General features: G+C 53.8%; 1 protein-coding gene across 1 annotated transcript; it reads right to left on the bottom strand.

Moving 5' to 3' along the window:
- Positions 1–3,863: 3,863 nt before the first annotated feature.
- On the bottom strand, positions 3,864–10,906 carry ARX (aristaless related homeobox). The gene is given in 6 exon segments (XM_030021055.1): positions 3,864–4,116; positions 5,189–5,304; positions 5,306–5,530; positions 7,541–7,586; positions 8,788–9,514; positions 10,656–10,906. Coding segments are annotated over 6 exon segments (1,548 nt in total). The 5' UTR covers positions 10,849–10,906; the 3' UTR covers positions 3,864–3,875.
- Between the last annotated feature and the right edge of the window lie 14,276 nt (positions 10,907–25,182).

Here is a 25,182-nt window from a genome sequence, read left to right as displayed (position 1 = left end):
GCAAGGAGTAAACTGGCTTTCCCCCCCCGCCCCGGCCCCGGCCCCTAACAAGCTCTGGGCACGGTGCCTCATCTCGGCCCCGGAGAAAGGCTGGGAAACGCAAAATCATCTTTATAGCATTTAATATTAAAGGGAGCTGGTAAACGCAGCGCTGTAAATAATTTGGGAAAGATTAAAGTTGGGGGCTTTGCGTTTGGAGGCTGACCTGGCCCGAAGCGCTTTCCCTCCTCTTGTCCCTCGTTCCTACCCCCCCCCCCGCAACGCTGTTAAAATGAAGGTTTGTGTTTATTTGTATTTATTCGCAGCTGAGGAAGAGGAGTGTTGCTATATGGAGCCGGTAGCCAGGTTTCGCCGATGACATATGTGATATGAAAACCAATTCCCAGCCGCAAACAGGTTTGTTGCTGTGCCAAACCCCCCCCCTTTCCCCCCCCTCCTCTTTTCCCCGTCCAAAGGCACTTTTCTACCGCCGAACCGGAGCCCATCTTCCCTCCCGCATCCTTCCCCGTCTTGTGCAGAGCACCTTAAATGCGCCTTAATTGAATAGTTCTCCCGCACCCTCCTTATAGCAGTTTAATAGATTAACTCATCTGTGCCAGCTTCAAATTTCAGATTAAAATTCCTTCATCCCGAAGGCAGCATTATCAGGTTGTTGGAGGCTGTTTTCAAACCTTGGTTTTGAATAGCAGCGGCTCTGCATTAATTTAACCACTAAGCTAATAAGTAGGTTTCGTTTTGTTATGCTAAGCTTTATTGCTTTTCTTTTGATCAGAATGGTGTTGTTGAGCAAAGCAGCAGACAAGGCATTCTTTGATGAGGGAATTAGCGCTCTATTCTTCCTCTATTATTCATAGCACAGTGGAATATGTAAGTACCTGAGGGTGTCAAAGGAGAGCAGGCTCTATTGCAAAGTGTTCGCCTTGTTTCTCTCAATAGCTGACTATGAGATGATAAACCGCTTAATACACTGCACTAATTGGATGAGAGCAAAAAGAGATGGGAATTAAGGCACGGCGAAAGGAGAAAGTGCTACCAGCCTTCATTCACTCTTTCACCACTTTAACAGCGCCAAAGGAGGCACAAGCTTTCTATAAGCAGACTAGGGGTTTTGTGCGGAGATAAAATGAACCTGTTAGTGGATTCAAGTAATACACTAATTATTGCACAGTATAAATACCACTACTGGTTTTATAACACGGAGGTAAACTTCTTTTGAGAAGGTTATAGGATTGCTTGGCAGCAGTATAGATCCTAATAAGGGACCAGAGTAATAACCCCCTGGATTAACAAAATTGCTGCTTGCAGAAGTATGATTCGGGCTTTTACGAAGATTTCAGCGGAATGAATAAAAATGACTGAATGACATTTCTTAATGCGTAATGGCTTGATAATGATTCCCTTTTCTTTAAGGCAAAAAAATGTATATTTCAGGCTGCACCGTTAATAATGTCCAGGGAACAAGCCTTATTTTTTCCCTTTTTTTTTTTTTTTTTTCCCGCGCCTATGGTGGGTTTTAGAACTCAAAAATACGCTTGGGAGCGGGCGGGGGGGGAGGAAAGGTGGGCTGTGTAACGCCGTGGGTGGAAGCGGGGGGGGGGGGAAACCTGCGGGGAAGGGTCGCGGCGGGGCTCCCACGGGCGGCGGCTCCCGGGGACGGGACGGGACGGGGTCCTCGGTGGGCTCAGGTGGCTGGGGGTTACGGGGGGGACACACACCGGGCTCTTCCCCGGTACTGCCGTTGTGAAAGCGATGCCGCGATTTCACCGAATCACCCCCGAAAAATCCGCCAAGGACCCCGCCGTTCCGACGGGGCGGTCCGGCCCCCGGCCCGCTGCCCTCGGGGGGGGCCGGGGTTTGGCCGGGGTGGTGGTGGGGGGAATACCGGGCTCCATGGGGGCCGGGGAAGGGGAGCGGGGTTTGCCGCTGCCCCCCCCGGGGGGTTGCCGGCAGCTCCTGCCGTCCCTGCGGGGCGTTTCACGCGTTTCTGCTCCGTGGAAAAGGCAGGCAGGAGAGCTGCGTCCGGAAAAAAAGGGAAAAATAAACAAAAAACGGGGGGAAATAAAGGAAAGCGGGGGGGGGAAAGGAAGTTCATCTCGGGGAGAACGGGGGGGGGGGGCAGAGGCAAGGAACAGGCGCGGAGAAACTTTCCTGCCCCCCAAAAGGGATGCGCGGGGTTGGGGGGGAAGCAAGGGAAACGCTCCCCCAAATCCTTGGTTTTCTCCCACGGCCCGACCCCGGGGGTGCGTGGGGCGGCTATCCGCGGGGGGGGGGTCGTTGGGACCGGGAGGCGACCCCGGCACCTTCCCCGGCAGTGCCCCCCCTCCCCAAATCTGCAAATCCCCTTGCAAACGTGGCCCCCCCGCCAAGCTCTAGCAATCGCCCCCGGCCAAGCCACCCGTGTCCGTTCCCCCCCCACCCAAAAAAAAACCCGGGGGGGTTCCCCGGCGACGGGGGGAGGCGGTGCGCAGCCCCCGGCGGGGTTCGGCAACCCCGGGCGGCCCCGGTCCCGCAGCTCTCCCCCCCCCTTCCCGCTTTGTTTTTTTTTTTTTTTTTCGTCTTTTGTTCCTTTTTTTTTTTTTTTGTTAAACATATATTTTTGTTTATTTTCTGAACGTGGCACTTCTCCACCGGATAGCAAGGAAAAGTGTTAACAATAACGACATTACACGAAAAAGTACTGTACCATCGCCTCTTGAGGGTTTCAGAAACCTCTACAGTTAATAAGTTAAATAAAGGGTTTGTACATAAATATTTGTCTAGGAACCCTATTATATCTACAACACAGTAAGAATCTACAGAATGACAAACTTTTACAACACTACACTGAGTGCAATTGTTTTATAACATTTCAAATATACAAAGCTCTGTTCTTTTTTATAACAATGGTATGTACAGAATCAATAATCACAGTTTAGTGACTTAAACAGTCCATATTCTAGCAGTGTATTTCCCTTTGGTTTGATATAAAAACCTTGGTTGGTGTAGTGATAAAGAATATAACAAGAAAAAGATATACCCTTTCCCTTAAGTGCACTGGTTATCTTACAGCATCAAATTTACTTTCGGTCTGCACTGGCGGCATCCTTGGTTAGCGTATGCAGCTCGCTGCATCGACGTGTGAAATAGTTCTCCAGTGCTCCTGACAGACCAACTTAACATCCTAGGATGTTATTTTAAGAAGATGTGGGTAGCTGTGCCCCCCTCCCTTTGCTTTTCTTTCTTTCTTTTTTTTTTTTTCTTTCTTAATTACAATTCTATTTGTTTCCTTTTTTTTTTTTTTTAATTTTCTTGCCAGATAAACAGAAGGAAAAATATTTAGTGTACGTAACGCTAATATATAATAACTTTTATTAGGGCTTTTTTTTTTGTTTTTCTTTTTTTCTCCCCCCCAACCCCTTAACGCTCAGCGAGGAAATGAACACGTCGTACATTTAAAGAAACGTACCGGCCAAGGAGTTACTTATGGAGGAGCTCGCGAGTGTCGCTTCACTCGTGATGCAAAAAGCGCTCGCTGCCTCCGCGTCCCTAACTCTGGAACCTACCCCAGTCTCAGCTGCTGGTCCTCCTTTTTTTTTTTTTTTTTTTTTAATTATTATTGTTGTTATTATTATTATTATTATTATTATTATTATTACTCCCCGCTCTCCCCCCCCGCCCCCGCCCCGTTTGGTCTTGATTCGTGCCGTCTGAGGTGACCTTTATTTATTCGTGTCGCTACTCTCCTCTTTCCTCCCCCCTCCCCTACAAAAAAAAAACAAAAAACCCACAAAAAAAACCCCAAACCCCAAAAAAAGAAAGGAAAAAAAAGAAAGACAACCCAACCCAACGGCCCCCCCCCCCCCCCCCCCCCCCCCCGAGGCCGACACCCGCCTCTTTTAGCACACCTCTTTCCCCGTGCTGTTCCCGGGGAGGATGTTGAGCTGGGTGAGCTGGGCGGCGTGTTCCTTGGCCTTCAGCCTCAGGGCGGCGATGCTGGAGGCCCGCCGGTCGGCGGCAGCGCTGGCCGGGTCCCCCAGCCCCGCCGAACCCACCGCCCCCTCGGCGGCCGGGGCCGGTTGTCGCAGCAGGGCAGCGGCGCTGGATGCGCTGCCCAGGGGGGCCATGGTGGAAAAGAGCCTGGGGAGGGACGGGGGAAAGGAGGGAAAAAAAAAAAAAAAAAAAAAAGGAAAAAAAAAGACAAAAAAACAAAACGCCGTCAAGCGCTGAGCCCGGGCCGGGGGGGGGAGCGGAGGTGAGCGTCGCCTCCTGCCCCGACAGCCGCGGGAGGGGGGACACGGACATACACACACACACACGAAAACACGCTGGAAAATTAAAAACCAACCCGACGCCGGAGGGGAAAAGATTTTTTTAGGGGGAAAAAATAAAAGAAACCCCAAACCAACCCGCCGAGGCTGGTTCTCCCCGACTTGCCGCCGTCGGGGCGGCGGGGGGGGGGGGGGGGGAGGGGGGGGGGGGGCCTTTCTCCACAGCTAGCGCTAAAAAAAAAATAAATAACGCACCACCCCCCCCCCCAAGGCTGCGCTCGCCCCGTCCGTTAACGGGGCCTCTCCCCCCGCCCCGACGGGGCGGCCTCGCCAAGCTCGGGGGTTCCCCCCGCTCTGACCGCGGACACCTGCCCGTGGCGGACCCCCACGAGGCTGTCACGGCTTTTCAGCTCGTCCCCAAAACCGGCGACCGCCCGCCCCGTCCAGCAAAGCCGGGGGGGTTGTGTGTGTGTGCGTGCGTGCGTGGAGGGCAACCCACCCCCGTTTTGTTTCTGCGTGGGGTGGGGGGAAGCACCGATTTCTACCACCCTCCTCCGTCTTGCGCGGTCCCCGCAGCCCCGCGGGGAGACCCGGGTCTCCTCACAGAGACCGGCCGGTGCCCCACGGCCGCGCTGCCCGCGGACCGACCGTCCGTCCCCTCAGAGGAGCCGGTGGCGGCGGAGGAGGAGGAGGTGGGGGGGGGGGGGGGGGGTTACACAGAGACGTGAGGAGATCCGCCCTCGGCCAATGAGAAGCCCGGGGCGCGCGCACGTGACCCGCGCGGCGGCCCAATCGCCGGCGGCCCTTTTTCAAGGCGCCAAACTTCGAGCGGCGGGGCGAGGCGGGTCTCGCGTGGGGCGGCGGCCCGTTCCCCTCATCCTCACACCCCCCCCCCCCCCCCACCTCCCCTCAGCGTCCCGTCCCTGAGGCGGCCGGGTTACCTGCCGAAAGCGGGGCTGATGAAGGCGGGATGGCGGAACACGGCCGCCCCCAGGAAGGTGCCGAGGCCGAGGGGGGTCCCGCCGGGGGGCAGAGCCGCGGAGCCGGGGGGGGGGCGGCGGGAGGCTGGGGAAGGCGGCGGCCGCGGCGGCGGCGGCGGCGGCGGCGGTGGTCCAGGCGGAGTCTAGAGCTGGGTGGTGAGGAGGGAAAGGACTAGCATCAAGGTATGGACTGAGGGGGTGAGTTGCTGACAGGGGACCAGGGAAAGGCAAACCTGGGGGGTGTGTCTGAGCCCCAGCCTTTTCCCTCTTCCGCCACTTAGCCCTACGGTTCTGGAACCATACCTGGAAGGCAAAAGAAAAAGAAGAAAAAAAAAAAAAAAAAAAGGATTTAATGAGGCTGACCCCGCAGCCCTGGCAGGGAGGGGGCGAAGGGGAAGAAGGGGGGGGGGGAGGCAGGGTGAAAGAAAGGGGCCACGCGTGGCAGCAGCGGGGTCCAACAGCCCCGCGGGTCCGCACGGGGCTTTGCGTGGGGTCCGTGTCGCCCCCCTCTCCCCCCTCCGGGTCCCTGGCTCCCGGGGGGGGTCACAGCAGTTTAACACACACACACACACCACACCGACCCCCCCCGCCCCGTCTGCTCCGCAGGGACAGCGGTTCCCCCGTGGGGCTTCCGCGCGTTTTTGTTCCGCGCCCACAGCGCGAGCTGCGCGGCTCCTTCTTGTTGTTCTTTAGGGTTTTTTGTTTTCTTTTTTTTAAATTTTATTTTACAAATAATATCGTTCGCGGATGATGGATTTTTTTCTTTTTTCCTCCCCTTTCAGATTTAGAGCGACGGGGAGAGAAAAAAAAAAAAAAGAAAGAAAAAATCGTGATTTCACTAACGTCTGAAACGAAGAAATAATTTGCGAGGCAACCAAAGCAGCAAACACGTTTCCAGGCGTCCCTTTTAGGATCTGTTTTAGGAAAGTTAGTTAGGAGGCCGCGGCACTGCCGTCCCCTGCCTCTCCTCCACCTCCCGCGAAGCAAAAATCGTGAACTAACGGGAGCTTAAAGCAGGAGAGAGGGAGAGGGAGAAAAATAAAATACCGCATTTCAAAGGGAAAGAAAATACTCGCTTAATAACCAAGTGCGAGGCACCACACGCACCTAAGGAGAGAGACTTTGAGAGAGACAGGCATTTCACAATTTTTTCGGGCTGGGGTGGGCTGAGGTTTTGGGGTTTTGGTTTTTGATTTTTTTTTTTTTTTTTTTTCCCCTTCTTAGGCTTGGCTTCGTGAGCTCAGCGTGAGATGCCTTCTCTCCGGGAAGCGAGGAAGGCAGCAGCGCTGTGGATCTCTCCACGTAGCCGTAGAGTGAGACTCGATTTCCACGCGTGCCCCTCGAGGTACCCACGCAGGAAAAGGCATCACGTTCGCGGGGAAGCCAACAGCCCGGCATGGGGTGGTGGTGGTGGTGGGGGGAGCGTTCTCCCAGCTAAAACTCAATTAGCAAGCTCTCCTCGCTCGCAATTCCCCCTTATTGAATTAATAAGTCTGAGTACACCCAAAGGTAAACGAAGGGACTCTCATAATTCATATTCCCTTAATTACATCTTCTCCCGTGAATAGAGGAGAGAGAAAGGGGGTGTCTTTCTTTTTTTTAAAGTTATTTAACTTTCCCACGACTTGTTCCCCTGAGCTGAAAATACTGATTTGCTGTCACATCTCTGTTTGACAATGGAGAAATGTGTCAACAGAAAGGAGGGGACAAATCTCATCATTAGCCCCTCTAATGCAAGAAGCTGTTGTGTATTAAATGAGCCATATGGAATTTATTATGCTTTATCAGTGCCCGATTTTAACTGTAAAGTGATTTGCTCGGCTTCAGACCCAGAGACATCTGTTTTCTGTTGGCAATCAGGGCATCCCAATGTTTATCGTCTCTTTGGTTATGAGACCCGGCTTGGGAAATGCACTCTGGTATGGGGCGGCAAACACCTTTAATAGCATTGCACTCACTCGCTATTAGATCAATGCAGGCTTATTGCTATCAAAAATGGGAAATCAAATAGCATTAGCCAGCTCCTTGTGCAGGCGGAGAGGAAATCAAACAACATTTTGCCTTCAAATGGCCCTGTTTGTTCTAAGCGCTAAGTGGGCTTTTATGAAGCCCGATTGGAGATTCGATGGCAGCCAAATACCCGGCTTGCGGCCGAGCGGGTCTCGGTAACGACCGAAGCCCCGTGGGGCCCCCCCCCTACCCTCCCCCCCCCCGCGTTTTCATCCCTACCGGGGCCGGGGACACCCCCCAAATCCCCGATCCCCCCCCCCCCGGGTGCCGTCGAGGGGACGCCCCGGCCCCGCCGCCACTCACCTGCACTCGGGCTTCGGTCAGATCGAGCCTCATGGCCAGCTCCTCCCTGGGGGAGACACACACGCCGCCGTCAGCCCGGGGCACCCCGAACCGGTGTGTGTCGTTCCCCCCCCCGGACCTCCCCCAGCCCGCGACTCTGTGCACCGAAATCCCGGTGCCCGAGGAGGAGGAAGCAGGGCCGGGCGGCGGGTGGGCTCCGGGACGTCGAGCTGGGCGCCCGTCGGGGCTCCCCCCCCCGAGTTTTGGCCCCCCCCCCCCCCCCCCCCCCCAAATTCAGCCGGTTCCCGCCGCAACCGGGGCGCAGGGGGCCGGCAGCCGAGCCGCCACACGCTGCGGTTTGCCGTGCCACAATTAAGGCAAATCGGAAATCGTTAAGGGGTTAGAAAAACGCTCATCGGCTCTGTAACCCAAAAGAGGAGCCCTCCCAGCGTAACCGGGACCCCCGCCGCAACCCCCCCCCCGCCCCGCCGCCGGGCATGAAAAGCCCCGGAGGAAAAGCCAAAGCCGTAAAAACACCAACAAAAAAAGAAAACCAACCAAAAAAAAAAAACCAACAAAAAAAGGGGTGATATGCTCCCGAGGGGAGCCCCACGGGTGACGGCCGGCACCGAGGGCGGGGGGACAAACACCCCCCACCCCCCCGCGGCAAAACGAACGAGAAACCGGGAGGGTCTCCTCGATCGAAAAGTGCCGTTTTGGGGGCTCGGTCCTCCTCCGGGCTAAAGGCGGGGGGGGGTGGCGGTGTGTTATTTTCGGGCAGGCGGTTCTGCCTCTCTCCCTGCCTGCTCTTCCCGCGGAGGAGCCCGGCGACCCCGGGGGCTCCCGTTTTCAACGGGAAAACGCTCCCGAAAAGACGGGCAGAGCCGGGCCGGGCCCCTCGGGGGGGGGCGGCTCCGGGCAGCGAGGGGCCCCGACGTGCCGGGCCGGTATTTTTAGGCAGCGGTGCTTTCATCTCTGTCCCTGCCGGGGCTTCCCCGGGCCGGGCCGGGCTCCAGCCCCGCGGGGAGAACGTAACCGATCCCGGCGGCGGCCGCGGCGAGGGAGGGGGAGGAGGGCAGCGGGTAAAAATAGCCTTCCCCGCCCCCCCCCCCAGCTCCCGGACCCGCTCCCCGTCCCCTGCCAGCCCGCGGCAGGATTCCCCCCGGGGTGATTTGAGGGGGGGGGGATGCGTTTTGGAGGCCCCGTCCCGTCCCGTCTCCCCCGGGGTTGTCCCGCTCGGCGTTCGGCCGGTGTCCCGGCGCCGGTACCTGGTGAAGACGTCGGGGTAGTGGGTTTTCTGGAAGGCCCTCTCCAGCTCCTCCAGCTGGTAGCTGGTGAAGGTGGTGCGGTAACGGCGTTGCTTCCTCTTGAGCAGCCCCTCCTCGGAATCGCTGCCGGCCGAGAGGCAGACGCTCTCCTCGCCGTCCTTGCCCTCCCCGTCCTCGGGGTGCAGCAGCAGCTCCTCCTTGGGGGACAGATCCCCTCCCTCCGCCCCGGGGGCCGCGGCGGGGCCCCGGCGGGCCTCCTTCAGCAGCCCCCCGCCGTCCTCGCCCAGCAGCTCCTCCTCCTCCTCGTCGTCCTCCAGCTCCTCTTCCTCCTCGTCCTCCTCCTCTAGCATCTCTTCGTCCTCCTCTTCCTCCTCCTCCTCCTCCTCGGCGGCCGGCGCGGCGGGGCCCGGCCGTTCCTCGACGTGAGCGGCGGGGCTGCCCAGCTCGTCCCGGGTGGGCTGCGGTGCCACGAAGGGAGCGTTTTCGCGGTAGCTTTTGCTGCGGCTGATGCTGACCTGGGGGGCCTGGCTGATCTTCAGCGTGTCCCACGGGGCGGTGGCGGGCACGGGGCCGGTTCCCCCCTCCGGCCGCCCCTCCGGACGGTCCCCCCGCGGCCCCGCCGTTCCCGGCGGCAGCAGCCGGCCCCCGCCCGGGCCGTAGAGCCGGCGCAGTTTGGGGGGGAGGTGTAGTTCGGCCGGCTCGAAGGGAGGGCTGCCCTTGGGGGACCCTGCGGCGGGACGGGGGGGGGGTGGTGGTTGCGGAGGGGGGGGGGGGGTTAGGCGGCCGCAGCAGTCGGACGGGGCGGGCAGGCGTGGGGGGAGACGGGTGCGGAGGGAAGAGAGGGGAGTGGGGGGGAAGAGAGAGAAAGAGAGACACGGTCAGTGGGATCAGCGCGAAGAGCCCAGGGCTAGCCCCCAACCCCACAGCCCCCCTTCGGGCACCGTTTTCCACCCCGCACCGAGATACCCCCCCCGGCCCCGTTACCCTCATCCCGGTCCCTGCCCTCGCCGAGGCTCCCGGCCTGGGAAGAAATTCCTCCCGGTGGCCGAGCCCGGTCCGGCGTCCCGTTCAGCGGCGGGACAGGGACCGGGGGGTGGTCCTCGGGCAGCCCCCGGGCCTGCGCCGACACCTCCCCGGCAGCGACCACCGGGAAACGGCCCCGCTGCCTCTGCCCGGGGCTGCTCCGCTTTTTTTCGTTCGTTTGGGATTTTTTTTGTTTGTTTTTGTTGTTGCCACCCCATCCTCTCGTCTCTCTCCCCTCCCCTCCCAAGTTTCCTTTTGGTTTTGGAGGAAAGAACCCCGGCCGGCTGCGGACGGCGGGGGAAAACGGGAGGGACGAGGTCCGGGGGGGGCTGCCCGCGGTCCCGGGGGGGGGCTGCTCCCGACTTGGGGCCGGGGGCGGCGGCTGCCGGTGCCCCGTTATTGCCGCCCTGCCCGCTGCCAGGCGCGGCACCCAGCTCGCTGCCCGAGATCCGTTAGAGGTTTAAGGCGAACGGGAGAGCCTTTCCCTGCACGGCTCAGCGCGATTTATTTTAGCTTAGGGAAAAAAAAAAAAAAAAAAAAATTACACGTATATCGAAAGCAGGAGCAACCTAAAGCGGCAGTACCCGACCCGCACGGAATTAACCGGGCTGAATTTCGGGCACGGCTCTTGGCCGCGCTCCCTGGCAACACGGCAGCCGCTAACGAGCGGGGTAACGGGATCACGGCGGCCGCGGCTCCAGGCCGGGCGGGCGGGCGGGCAGCGGGGCCGGGGCCGAGCCGTGGGCTGCCCGGGGACACGGGGACACGGAGGGGGGAGTCGCAGCCGGCCCTTCCCCGCCCCGACGGCGGGGAGAAGGAGCGGTCCGGGACCGCCGGGGGCTTACCTTGCGCGGTCTTGTCGGCGTCGGGGCGGGAGGCGACGGGGGGCAAACCGGGAGCGGCTCCCAGCAACCGCACCTTGCAGGGGCTCCGGCGTCCCAGGATGCTGTCGATGCAGTAGGAAGACAGCAAAGTTGGCGATTTACTTTTACACTCGGGGCGCTCGGGGCAGCTCTCCTCCGGGTAGGGGCCGCTCATGGCGGTGGCGGCGGTGGACGCCCCCGCGGCGCTGCCCTGTGCCGCCGGGACGCCCGTCACGGGGGGAGTGAGCGGCGGCCGCGGCGCTCTTGAGTCCCCTCGGCTCCACGTGCGGCCAGCCGCCCCCTGATTGGTTCTCGCCGGAGGCCGGGCGGCCGCCGACAGACGGCGACCGCGAAAACGCGGCTCCGGGGACGGGACGGGACGGGACGGGACGGGGAGTACGGAGCGGAGCTCGCCCACAGACGCCGCGCTGCCACCTCCCTCCGACCCCCCCGATCGAATCGCCCTGCACGCCCCCACCCCACGCACACGCCCACCCCGCGGGGGGCGGCCGGGATGAGCGGCGGACCCCCCCGCGCCTCGCCCCGGTTCCGCCTCCCTCCCCGACGGCCCGTTCTTAACCCCCGGGCGGTGACTGAGCGGGGCGGGATGGGTCCCGCCGGGGGAATCCGCGCCGGGTTTTCCCCCCACCCGCCCGCCCGGCGCAGCGCTGCGCGGGGTTTTGGCGGGGGAGATGGCGGGGGGGGGGGGGGGGCCCGCCGCGCACTCGCCGCCGGTGTTTGAAAATACCGGGGTCCGCCGTGGGGCCTTTACCGCAACGAACACGCGGGAGAAGGCTTCGGGGCCGGGGGAGAACATCCCCCGGGCAGGGTAGGGCAGCCCCGGCGCGGTGCTACCGGCCTGCCCCGCCGGCCGCCGCCTTTCCCCGCACGGACGTCTCCCCTCCGCAGGGCCGCTTCGGGGCTGGAAGACCTCCGAGGGTTGTTTTTGGGTTTTTTTTATTTTATTTTATTTTTTTATTCCCCCCAGCCTTAATCCTTCCCTGGTCAGCGGGCACGTCCCGGGCAGGTTCAGGCTCCCCGGTTTGGGCTCGATTTTAACCGGCTCCTGGTGCCGCAAACGCGGGCACGTCGGAAGAACGGCTCTCGGTCACCCCAAAGAAGCCCTCCGCTCGCCGGGGTGATTCCGGGGCGCCGGAGGGGAGACAGCCCCGTTTCCCCTCTTCCTGCCGCCATTCCCCTGCGGATCTCCTCATTACTTAACCAGCGGGAATTAAGAGAAAAGACAAGCAAGCGCCCGCACTCGCTCCCAGGCTCTATGGGTGTGTGTCCCCCTACGTGCCGTGCGGGGCCAAGCGTTGCTCCCGGAGCCGTCCCCTCCCTGCGAACGGACCCCCGCAGGGCTCCTGCCCCCCGTTCCTCCCGCTTCGTTTCCTCCCCTGTCCCCCGCGGGCCGGGGCCATGCCCACGGCGAGGCGGGGAGAGCCCCGACGTGCGCGGCCGGGGGACCCTGCGCTCCCCGGCGGGGCGGTCGCGGCCCGGCCGGGCTTCGCAGGACGCAAAGCTGCCGTTTGCCGTCGCTGCTCAGCTCTCGGGAGCTTTTGCCAGCCCCGGTACGAGTGGCCATTAATTCATGAACTCAGTAACTAAAAAAAAAAACCAAAAAACCAAACCCCCAACAACCAACGGAACCAAAAAAAAAAAAAAAAAAAAAAAAAACACCGAGAAGAAAAAGGAAGACCCACAGGCACCCGTGGGGAAGCTCGGCGAGCAGAGGAGCTGCCGCCTCCTTGCTCTCGCCCCGGCCGTACCGGGAGGCTCCGCCGGGGCTTCCCTGCCGGGGCTTGCCCGGGAGAAGCGGAACGGAGCTCCGGCGGCGCGGGGGGGGACACCGGTCCGCATCTGCCTTCCCCTTGCCTTGCCGGCTGCCGGGAAAAGCGGGGACGGGCAGGGCTGCCCGGGAATGGGAGACCCGAGCCCGCCGGGGCGCAGGCGGTAAACCGGAGGGGAACGGCGGGGGGGGACCCTCGGGGAGGCGGCTGGGAAGGCTCCGGCAGCGCCGAGACCCGCCGGTGGCTGTCGCCGGTGCGAGCCCGGGCCGCGGCCGGCCGGTACCGGCGGGTACCGGGGACGGGCGGAGCGCAGGGAGCCCTGCCGCGGCCTTTCGGCCCTTCTGCATCTCGTTTTCGCTCCCTCTCCGTCCCGTTCCTTCGCCCCGCTGTGCCCTGGCCGGGGGGGGACACCCCGCTGCCCCGGCAGAGCCGGGGAGAGGGGCCGCGGGAGTCCCGCTCGCAGGCGAGGATGCTTTGCGATGCTGCCAAGTCACTTTGTTGTTTTATTTATTTTTTTAAACAAACTTTCATTCATTTATGGTCTCTCCCTCTCCTTTTTTTTTTTTTTTTCCTTTCCCTTCCCCCTGCAACCTGCTAATTTAACACTGGAGCGCGTTATTGCAGTGTTAGGGGGAGAGAACGAGAGAGAGAAAACAACAATACTGCAATGATCCAAATGATACAGTAGAATTATAGCAATTATAGTTCTGCTCGGAGAAGAAAACCTTGCTGAGCTCAGCCAAACAAACTGATGCCGTGTACGGATAACAAGCCCGGGGACTGACAGCCGGTGCTGAGAGAGGCAGGAGGGCACAAACGGAAATATTTGCCTCTTTTCACTCCAGCCGGCCTAGATTAACACCCTCGGCTGCCGCTGCCGTAACAATATCCCCTCCGGCTCCGCGGTCCTCCGCACCTACCCGCCGGGGAGCGGGACCGAGCCCGGGCGAACCGGTAACGGCTACCGACCACCGGGACCACCCCCCCTCTCTGCAAAAAGCCCCCCGTGTCCCCCCCCCCAAGGCCGGCCGGCCCCCCTCACAAGCGCATCCCCTCCTCCCGGGCCTGCTCCACGCTCCGGCGGCCCCGGTGTCCCAGTTTGCAGTGGGCTTTGAGTTATTTATTGGGTTTTCCTGGGTTAGCTTCCTTTCTCGTTACAGAGAGCACCCCCCCCCCCTCGCAGAAAGCATCCTTGCGAGGAGACGTGGCTGCAAAATGGCAGTTCGCTGTCAACGCTTGGGGAAAGGCGTTTGATCTTAGGGCGGCGAGAGGGCTAAGCTCGGTTTTAACCTCAGCGGTTGAAAAGATGCAAGATCTGTTCAAGACTGGGGGCGAAATTGTTTTCACCTTGCAGGGAAAGAGCTGCTGCCTTCGGCCGGAGAGGAATTCCCCTCCCTGCGGCTGCCACCACCGGCACAAGTTTTGTCATTTTTGTCACCGACTGAGCAAAGGACGGCTTGGAAGTCAGTCGTGAGCACTTCGTGCCCATCCCACCCCCCCTCCCGCTGCATCCCGCAGCCCCCCTGAAGTCGGGGACCCCTCCGGTGGGTTCCCACTCCCCGGGAGCCGCACGGGTGGAGCTGCCGCCCCCCCATCGCTGGGCTTTAACACCGGCGGGGGTTGGGGTGGTTGGGATTTTGTCACTCTCTTTGCAACGGTGAAGAAAACGATAACAAGTACTTAAAATCATCCAGTGCTTGATTTATCACTATTTACTTTATGGGGGAAAAAAAATAAAAATAAGAGGGCTTGTGCGGGAGCTGTAGGCAGGTACAGAAACTCTGCGTTTCCTCTACCTGTCCTCTCGTGTTTCTCTGTGGTTTCCTCCCCTTTCCTCGACGTGCTTTGCATCCTGGCCCCAACCTGCTCCCAGCTCCGTGCTGGAGCAGCCACAGCCCCTGGGTAACCCGGGGTCAGCGGCAGAGAACGGCAGAGTCTGAAGGGCCACACACCCGGGCACACAGGAGAGTGAAACACAGACCTTTGGGCTTCTACAGATGCGATTTAGTCGCAATTCCCACCCCCCCCCCCCAACTTTCCCCCCCCCCGCGATGTTCAGGGTTATGGTCCTGTGCACAAAAGCACTAGAGCTGGGCATAGGGAAGGCGAGATCCCCATTCTCCTTTGGTACCAGGCAGTAGAGAAATGTCTGGTGCCGTTTAGATGTGCTGAACTGGCATGAATCCCCTCGCGAACCTCATGGCATTGTTATCTTAATTCATATTTAAGATATGTTTTTCACCTTTATGGAGAATGGTGTTCCAAAACCTCTTGTGGGCACAGCCCTGACTTTGCACAGTTCAGCCCTGAGCAGTGGAGATGGGCAGAGGACTGCCCTTGACTGCAACCACTAGAACTACCATAGAAGCAACCTTGCTCACTTCTTCTGCAAGGGTCTTGTGAATCACTTACAAAAAAAATAATTGGCTAAACACCAACAGATAGTAATGAGGGATCACAGTGCAGCTGCACATCTCCTACAGCCCCCCCCCAGACAGCTGGGGCAGAACCAGCATCTCTGTGTGTCCCCTCTGCCAAGTCACTGGTCACCTGAATACACCTCTGGGTTCAATGGCTTAACCACCTTCTCATTTAAGGTAGGATAAATATTATCCCCTTATTGCAGATTGCCAGTTTAATCATTGAATAATCTCTACCCAGCGGCGAACACTAGGGCACTGCACCAAAATTGCTTCACGGAGTGGTGTTGGACTTAAGCGCCTTTGAATTCCCACCCAAGAAAAAAACTCGTGTTGCAGGTATTGCTTTTTTTGGACTCCCATCGCCCGTTTTCAGCCTGTGCCCCTGGAGGTCTAGCTTCTGCCCAAGGGGTGGATGGAGGGAACCCTGCGGGGAAGGGGCGGGGGGGGGGCTACCAGGTTTCGGCGCAGGTCGCCGGAGCTGACCCATGGGTCAGGCAACCTGCGCCGAAACCTGGCAGCCCCCGCCCCAAGCAAGCAGGCAGGAGATGAGCTACGATGTGCGTAGCCACATCCTCGCTTCACAGTCTGCTGGACCAGTGAGGCTCGGTTTGGCTCGGACATGGTGGCTTGCAGTGCCGCTGGTTTTCCCTGTCTGTGAAGCAGCCCTAGCTTTTGTTGCTCATTTTGGTTTCGGTGGTAGCTCAGGGAGCAATTTCTGTATTAAGTTGCATCTGGACAGAGGCTTGACATCGGCAATGGTGGTGTCTCTGGGGTAATTAGTCACACACTTAATATTTAGCCTGTGCCTATGTGTAGGCAGAAGCTGGGCCTGGTTCCATAGGTTTAATTCAAAAAACTATTTTTGAAATCCTTTTTTATTCAGGTGTCATTTTTTTAATTCCGTGGTGGCTTATTTTTCGGTTAATATGGTTTTCACTACAGACAGAGGACAGCAGTCAGCTTTAGGTGAATGTGTCTCACCTTTATTTCTCTTTTGCTGTTTCCCTGCTTCTAATAACTCAAAACTTCTCTGGTCCACACCCCAAGAGCACTCCCAGCTCACTTTTGGGTTGGCACTTTTTTGCACGACCGTGAGACCAGAACAGGTCTGCAGTGATGTCTCGGAGAAACCCAGTCACTGACCATAACTCTGTGGGATTTAATTACTGCATTTAACTTATTTATTCCTTGAGCCTTGTCACCAAGCCAATGCTCCTGGAAATGATTTGGAAAAACGGAGCTGGGTGGTGCAAACCCTCCACAGCCTGTGAGCCATGTGCCTTCCTCTCCTTCGTGCCTCAGGTTTGGCTGTGGGAGCTGGGGCTGGGCAGAGGCGTGTGTGTCCTTTGCTGGCATGTCATCTCCTCCAGGTCATTAACCTTATTGGTACTTCACTGCTCGCTTTTTTTGGTTTGGTTTTTTTTTGCTCCTAAGTGCTCGGCTTCATGCAATCCCGTCAGGGCTGGCAGTGTGCTGGCTGAGGCTGGGATGCCAACAGCACCATCTCCATCCCATTTGCCACCTTCCTGTCCCATCACGTTGTCATCTGGGGTCCTGCAAGTTCTTCAGAGACCTTTTCTAGCCTTTTAGATTTACCTGGGAGCCCTCCAACTTCCCCATTTTTCCTCTCCATCCCCTCTCCATGACTGTCCTTTCCCAGGGATCTCAGCCTCCCCACAACTCCAAAGCTCTGGCTGGCCCTGTGGACTGCAGCGGCATTTCTGCAAGGGAGTGGTGGATTCCCTGGCCCTGTGTGGCTGCAAATCAAGACCAGTGCTTTTTTGGAAGACATACTTTCACCTAAAAAGTAGATCGTTTGACTAAACATAAGAGGAACTGGGTGGAACTCTGCATCCTACAGCCCTATGACTGCGTTTTCCAGGAGGCTGGGTGATGGATGGAGATCTGGTTCTTCTGACCCTAGAAAACCCATGGGTAAGATCCCAAGTAGCTTTCTTGCAGTAATCCTTAGAACCGCAGTGAAATTTTTAATGCATTAAGGTGCAGTGGTCTAAAAAAATTAAAATGGTGATCATAGGCTTATTTAACATTATAACTTCTGTGTTATTTTCTTTTGTATGTGCTGACTAGAACCGAGCAAAGGCTTCATAACAAATAATTTATTTGTCAAACGTATTCTCTTCTTCTGCTTATGGAATATCCATGAGCAAGAGCATCGCTTTCTCAAATGCATTTGTTATCTAAAACGCTCCAGCGGTTCCTTTAAATGAATAACAGAAGGTCTTGGCTGCAAATGGTTTCTGTTGTTTAGCCGCAGTCGGTCAAATAAATCCCCTGGTATCGATTGCATTACCCGCCTGTTGCGCCAGCAACACACCGGTTGTGCAAATAGGTGTGTGTGTGTGAATGTAACAGCTGGGCTTCTTCAGCTCGTCCGTGGGCAACTCTCGACACGGGTTTTCTGCCAGCGTTCGTACCACTGAAATGAGATCGCTCAACTAACCGCAGAGGGGGTGTGAACATAGCTGTAGCAAAGCCATTAAAAATTCAAATGAGCGTTCGATGAGCAAAGGACATTTTTCCCCCTCTTTGACTAGCTCCGGTGTGACCTTCATGTGGTGCTATGTTCTATTTCAGTAAATGCAGCCGCACAGGGACAGAGCAGGAATCAAAATGATCTGGAGAAGGGCATGAGTTGGAGCTGGTCTGGCGTTTCCTTGCCTGGGCGATGTTATCCACGAGATCAGGGTTGTTTAATCCAGAAGCACGGCTGAAGGGGAATGGAGGTAATAGAGTAATAAGGTAATAGAGGGAAGAGACAGCAAACTGCCTGTGAAGCTCTGTTGGACCATTCCCCTCGGCCAACCTGACCTTAAAACCACGTTTAGTGTACTATTTTCTACATCTGTGGACGTCATTGCCTCTGGCTGTCACTTAGGGAGCACCGCTATCCCATAAAGATTAAAAAAAAGATGTTCGGTTAGGAAAAATCTGCATTCCCCAGAAGGGAATGGGCATTTTTCCTGGAGGAGGCTGATGCTCATGGACACAGGGAGAAAATTCTTCAATGGCCTTACATTAAGAGGCTGTCTGTCTGTGCTTCTCATGGCTTTTTTTGGTGTGGGCACCTTCGTGAGGAGCATCTGTGCTATAGATCATGGCTGAATGCCAGTCAGATCGTCAAAGGATCTATTCTGATATAGCATCCATGTTTATCTGTTTAATATTCTGCATCTCCCTTAAGGTAAGATTCAAAGTACTCTGTCGTGCTCTGTAGGAAGAGGGATGTTTTCTGGAAATAAACTGTGTTGTGTAAGTGCTGAGGTATGAATGAACTTGCTGTCTCCCCGGTGTAACACCGCTGAGGGAGACACAGAGTAGAGATCTCCCAAACTGTGCTGAGGACAATCCGTCGACAACGCAGCTAATAGCAGCAAAGCACGCAGAAGTGAATAGATGGAAGAGTTTCTTCCAAGGTACCCAAATCAGGCACAGTTGTACATTAGACTTGTAAAGTAGACTGAAATGGGAAAACAAAAATGAGGAGAATCTGATGTTCTGAAATAATTAAGAATGGAGATGTATTCTTAAAAACGTCTGTGTGAACACTAGTTACGCTCCTGAAGAACATGATAGCTGGGACCGCGGGTGTGAGTGACGTTATCGAAAAGTATGAGTGGGCTGGTAGGGAGCAGAGCACTTCCTTCCAAATTCAAAGGGTTTTTTTTTCTTAACAGAAAAAAATTCAATTTGATTGTAAATTGGCTCAGCAATTCCAACAGCTGCAATTTGTTGGACTGTTGATTTGAAGTTTTCCATTCAAAAATAAAATAAAAAAAAGAGTATGTGTTTTAAGATTTCCCCTTCATACATAATTCTTGGGAACTTCTATAGACAGGTATTTCCAGTCATGTGCACAGATTGTAAAATCTTGAAATCACAGGGTAAAAGTTATTATTTGGAATCAATGCACCTTCTTGTCTTTTAGCTTTTTATCAAACCTTGAAAAAGACTTGGCACTTACAGAGCTCAGCTATTGTTTCTGTTCTTGAAAACTAAAAATAGTATTATGGAACCACAGAAAAACTAACTTTAAACAAAAGATGTTGGATTTAACTAAATTGTTGTTCCTGTGTTGTAACCCTTACTCATAACCTTTCATTCCTCGAGTCAGTGGGGTTTTTGCACGAGTGAAAGCACATTTGTACGATGGTTTTTGTGTTGCAACCCAGGCAATCGCAGCAAAAGACTTTGGCTGGGCTTTCAGGTGAGCTGGGGGCTCCTTGAGAAGCCTGTTTGCTTCCTTCAGCAGAGGGTGTGCTATCACCCATGTTGTATAGCAATGCTCAGGAAAACATCAGTTTTCCTCCCTTTGAACAAGACCTAGAAGGGGTGGTTTGGCTTTATTCCAGTTTCAGTTTTTGTTCTAATATTATCAAAATTTCTGGAGGGTTCCGGATGACCCCGGGGTTTCTAAAACTGAACATGGCTTCTGGTTTTTAAAACTTGCTATGTGTCAGAGGCTTTTCTGTGGACCCATCACTTGGAACGGTACTGCACGTCCTCCTTCACTGCATGCAAGCTTACCAGTGAGAATAACTGGACAATCATTTACACTTATTCTAATTCCTTATCCCATAAAAAGGGCCCAAATATTTTTGGTTTTTTACCTGGGAGAAGGCTGTACAAATTCAATGGGCAAAGGGATCTTCAAAACTGAAGGTGGATTCTGACCTGCAGTACGGCAGACAGAAACCCAAATGCCTGTAACATGAAATACTTTGAAATACTTTTTTTTTTTTTAAATCTTTCTGCAGTACATAGCAGGAAGATGGACTGGGGGTCAGGGAGCAGAACCAGGCAGAAGGCATTTTGTAGGCTGTTCCCAGTTTTTGCGAAGGAAAAGGAAAGGATTCCAGGGAGAATCAGGCACACCTCACTGAATTGCCATGAAGGGCTATGAAGGAGAAGAATACGAATATAGCGGTAGGAACTTAGGAAAACCTGCTTATTTACAGGCTGACAACTGCAATCTGGATCCAAAGGTAGCCTTAGTGAGTCATGTGTAAGGATTATTGCTCAGGGAAGTGAGGCCAGATCAAGCCCAGGGAGGATTTGATGGAAACAGAGGTCTGATTTGGTAGGAAAAAGCAAATCAGGTTTGTATTTGCATTCTGGTTAAAAAAAAAAATCCACGTTCAGTCGGCGTGAGCTTTTTGACTAATCTAAAAGCTATGTAAAACTCAATATGCTTTGTGACCTGGGATACCTTTAAGAATACCTAAATGATGTAGGATACCAACTCTCGTTTTCAACAGTGCTTTTAGGAAACCAAGTCCTTCTGGATGTCAGTAGGATGTGGTGGCTGTGTCACTTTGGACACAGAATGGACATTGCTAAATCTTCTGGGTATGTTTATTCTGAGTATTTTAGAATAAACCGGGGTTGATTCAGAAACTGCTGGTCCAGGAACATGGCTCCAGAGACTTCTCCTTGGCCATCCATTCTCTCTGGGGTCTCCTTGGAGGAAAAGCATGTTGGTCACCTTTCGAAACATCAGTATCTTTATAGCTTATGTAAGTTTCTGTGTAGGTTTAAAGGTTCTTCTGAATATTGTATCCTCTGAAATGCGTTTTTCCCACCTGTGGTTCCAGACCAACAAATGCACGTGGTCTTTGTGCAACACCCGTGGTGGTTACACAGCTAGAGACCCCAGGCTGCACTGCGAGGTCCTTACTCATTCACAGCTTCCCAACGAAATCCGTGGGCTCCTGCTGGGGGAAGGACCCTGAGCTTTGACCCTGCGGCACTGACCAGGACTGAGCCAGAAGTCAGCTGCCTCGAGCTGCACAGGTGAAAAAAAATCACAGCGGTTCCTACAGCCCATTGCAAAGTGGTTGCATAGAAATGATGCTGAAGCAAAAAAAAAGCGTGTTGTCAGTACTTGGTAACCTTGCCAGATGCTCGCTGTATATTCAAGGGATCATCTGGATGGCTTCTGTCTCACACTAAAAACTGATTCGGGTTGCTCTGCTGTGTTAAGCAAACTAGTTGCATGTAGACATGCAGACCTTGGTCAAAAAATTGTGCGAGAAACAATTCACCCCTGAGAAGTCACTCGAGGTTCAGGACAACTGTAGCCACCCCTCCTGAAGAGCCAGCTGGTCCGTGGGGTATCAAAACACAGGGGCTGACGACATAGCTCCAAAAGCAGCGTTTCTGTTCGAAGGCAGCGCGTTGCACCAGAAGGGCACAAAATGCGGCAGAGACGACATCGTTGTCTCACATCACTGTCACCGCTGCATATCGGCACAGCCCCGTGTCACAGCCCAGAGGGAGCTCCAGGGTGGCATTCAGTTTAAGCTTCGCATCTATTGGCTTTCTTTTCAGCCCCTTGTGAGCATCATTTGCTTCAGATAGCAGATCTACTAATGATTTTTTTTTTTCCCACCCCCTTGCTCACACTTTAATTGTGGGGTATATGTAATACCCTTAGGAACAGCTATTGCCACCTGTATTATTATTTATGCTGTGAAAATGAAGCTTGTGGCAATATATTTATTAACACCGTGCCCTGGAATCACATGAGTTAACAGCTTAATCCTGTGATTGTAAACACTTTTCCTGATATGTTCAAGCACCGTCCATGTTTTTTAACTTCACATTGGGAAACTGGGAACATGAGCAGGTTATAATTTTTACAGAAAATCTATTCTTTACCAAAAAAATCACATAATGAAGAAGTGATGTATCCATCTAATAGTGCCTGCCTTATAGAGCATAATGCCTTTTGCAAAAGAAAGAGTTAAACAAAACATTTATGCGGTATAAACTTTGCTCCTTAGCATTAAAATGCACTTTATTCATACTGTAGATTTCTCTTCCAGCCACGGCTATTGTTTGTCACTAACAGCTAGCTTTTGTGAAGTTAATAAATGTGCATAATAAGGACATAAAGGTATGGAGAAGTAATACTGTAATCCTTTTGTTTGGATAATCAGTCTAATGTATGCAAATTAAACCTTATTAGTACTAGGGTTTTGTGTCTGCTTATCAAAATGTGCCATTTTCATGAAAATTGGAAGTCCATTATATAAAGTTATTATTAACAATCATTTAGGAATTATATACGGTATGCAAATTAAAGTTGATTACAACTAATTAAGGGCTTTCTTTGTTATTTGACCTTGTCTGCTTTTTATGTAAATATGTTTCTTTTGGTCTGGCATATTTTTAGACTCAGAAAAGTATATTAAGACAAGTTACATTATGTATTTTTAATATATTTTTGTCTTGCATAAAAAGCCCCTTGCTATTGTTTAAGAGCCTGGTTTCATGCCGGCCTGTTCTGTATGATGATATGTCGACACGCGTGCCTTGCGGCTTTAGGACCGCTCTGCGAGATGGACCGGCAGCGGAATTGTAGGAACACCCTTCCAAGGCCCTCCAATGGTTTAAGGAAAAATGATCCAAAAAAAAAAAAAAAATCCCCTGTGAAATATAAACAGCCTTCATGCCAGAGTAGCCTTTGTTCCACTACTTATCGAACTGGATGAGCCTTAGTTTAGAGGCTCCAGACATGGCTAAGTAATAAATGAGCAGTCCCTACTTGCAAGGTACACTGCAGAACTTAATCGCTTGCTCTCATCCCCAGGACCAGTGATCTCAGGATAAAAGACTTTTAACACAGACAACACAGCGAGCCTAGGAACAGCAGTCTCCGGGAGGATTTGTGTACCTGTCAAAACCCGAGAAGGTTAAGCATTAAGTGAAATGAAAAAATATCTCCTGAAGAAAACTTGGGTGAGTTGAATACTATTTCTATTAAGAACAACAGCAGCATGTAATACAATTTTGATGTGTTTTATACATAGAGAAGAAACCTGCCATGTAAGCCAGTCACTGGCGTGAAGACAAGAGATGGCATATTTCGCGGTGTGTCAGAAAGAGATGTGTAATCAATACCTTCACACCTTCAGGCTTCCAGTCAGACTAAAACATGCAAGAACAAGAAAGACTAGGAAAGAAAAGGTTGAGACGTAAGGGGTATAAGGTAGGAACATCGTAGAAACGTGTAAAACTTGTTGTCACATATTCTTTGAGTCTCGAATACTGGGATCTGAGGAAGGATAAAGCGTAAATCTTGGCGCTTGGTGAGATTTCTGCAGCTTTGCTCACCTCTTTGGCACAAAAGGGTGGGCACAGGGGGACGTTAATGCTAGAAGAAAAACCTTCCGCATGGGCAAGGTTATGTATTTAAGCATGAAACTGGGGATATGCTTGCAAACCCAGTTTTTATTCTTTCCCTTCTACATCCCCAGTATCTTGCATTTCATGTCAGGCAATCATGGAGCCTCCTTGGCTGGACATTTGGGGCTCACAGGATCTGTCCCCTCTTGCTTATGGGAAGATGTCCCACCGCCATACCCCCGCAGGCAGCACCGGTGCCTGGCTAAGCAAGGGCTGGCCTGCTGAATGCTTGGAGACGGCTGCTGTGGGAGCAGGGCTGTTCAGATCTGACTGGGAAAGGCAGGCATGCTGGGGTCAGACTGGGAGAAGGAGTACGTATTGCACCCTGAAAAGGGATGGCGAGGGTCTAGCGTAGGTGTCTGCTCTCCCTCCTCATTCCCCTTTGGAGCTGCTCATGGCACAGAAAATGCTATCTTTTCACTGCTGAAGGCCAATTCGGAAAGCTCTTACTTTTTCCCTTGCAAAAGCAGAGCCTCCTGGCTAGGCGTCCAAATCGCTAGGAACTTACCCTATAGCCTCCTGTAGCCAAAACCCAGTCAGCTTCAAAGGCCAGGTCTTGAATATCTGCTGCAAACCGCTGGATGGGAAGTTACAAACTGCCGATTACTGGCATGACTTATTCAGCAACTATTTGAGAAGATATTTGGACAATTGGAGAAGAAGTTGGTGATTTGTTCCCTCACAGTGGGACCACAAGGCGCAATTCAGCCGGTGACCTATTACGATGAATTGTCTAGGGCTATAGCAGGGACATTTTGCTCAATGTTCTGCTGCTGGCGGGAGCTAAAAAATGGAAAATCAGAACAGGCAAAACACGTCTCTGCCGGATAGGGCAATGTCCGACCTCCGTCACCCTCCCTTGCAGCTGGCAAACGTGATGCTGAAGGCAGGAACGGAGCTGCTGCGGTGAGGTGCGACCTGGGCTCATTGTGGGGACGAGCGGCTGGGCTAACCCTCGCCGCGCTGGGACAGGGTGCCAGCCCGTTCCCCTGGCAGGGAGGTGAGCAAGGACCCAGGCAACCCTCCTGCTTAATGGGTGGCACTAACTAGGTGTGACAAAAAGGAAGTTTTTTATTTCAAACATTTTCTGGTGAAGAAAAAACTCTAACATAAGTTCTTCTCTTCCACCTAATAAATAGCAAGCGTTTTCACCTCAGTGTTGGGAACTCAATGCTCTCAAACGGTGGAAAGCAAAGCTAAGAAGGGGTCTCAGATGATTTTCTTTAACAGAATAAGGATGATACCCTGATGCCATCAAAGGTAATAATTCAGGATTTCCCTCAGGGAGGTGAAAGTCATTGTCGTGTTTTTAAAATAGTTGCAATTTTCTGTCTCTAAATAGCACAGACTACAAAATGTATTGCAAGGGGAATATAAAAATAGTCAAACTCTTCAAATCTTTTAATTCAATGAGAATGTAATATGCAATTAAAATTAATTATCTCATAATCGAACTGTAGACACTGATTATTGCATCATTTTCATAAGAGACATGCATCTTAACTTGCATAATTTCTGGTATCACTGCAGAGTTAGCTCAGGAGAGAATCTGGGCCCAAATGTATTCACGCCTTAGTGCTCCGAGTGGAGCAGTCGTGGTTGGATCTGGCTTTTCCTCCACAGAGTGCTCTGAGCACTTCTTTGCGAGGCAGAGCCTCTACCCTTGCTCTTGGTGTGCAATTCGTTCACTCCTCCCCAGCACCTCCAAATCAGTTCTGCTGCCCCATTTTTTCAGTCCCATTTGCCATCACCTTAGAATCATAGAATTGTTTTGGTTGGAAAAGACCTTTTAGATCATCGAGTCTAACTGTAAGCCTAACACTGCCAAGTCCACCACTAAACCATGTCCCCAAGTCTCAGATCTACATGTCCTTTAAATACCCCCAGGGATGGTGACTCCACCACTTCCCTGGGCAGCCTGTTCCAATGCTTGACAACCCTTTTGGTGAAGAAATTGTTCCTAATATCCAACCTAAACTTCCCCTGATGCAGCTTGAGGCCATTTCCTCTCATCCTATCACTAGTTACTTGATAGCAGAGACCAGCACCCACCTTGCTACAACCTCCTTTCAGGCAGTTGTAGAG

Source organism: Aquila chrysaetos, chromosome 7 (assembly GCF_900496995.4).
Source record: "Aquila chrysaetos chrysaetos chromosome 7, bAquChr1.4, whole genome shotgun sequence".
Lineage (NCBI taxonomy): Eukaryota > Metazoa > Chordata > Aves > Accipitriformes > Accipitridae > Aquila > Aquila chrysaetos.
This window is presented reverse-complemented; position numbering and strand designations above follow the sequence as displayed.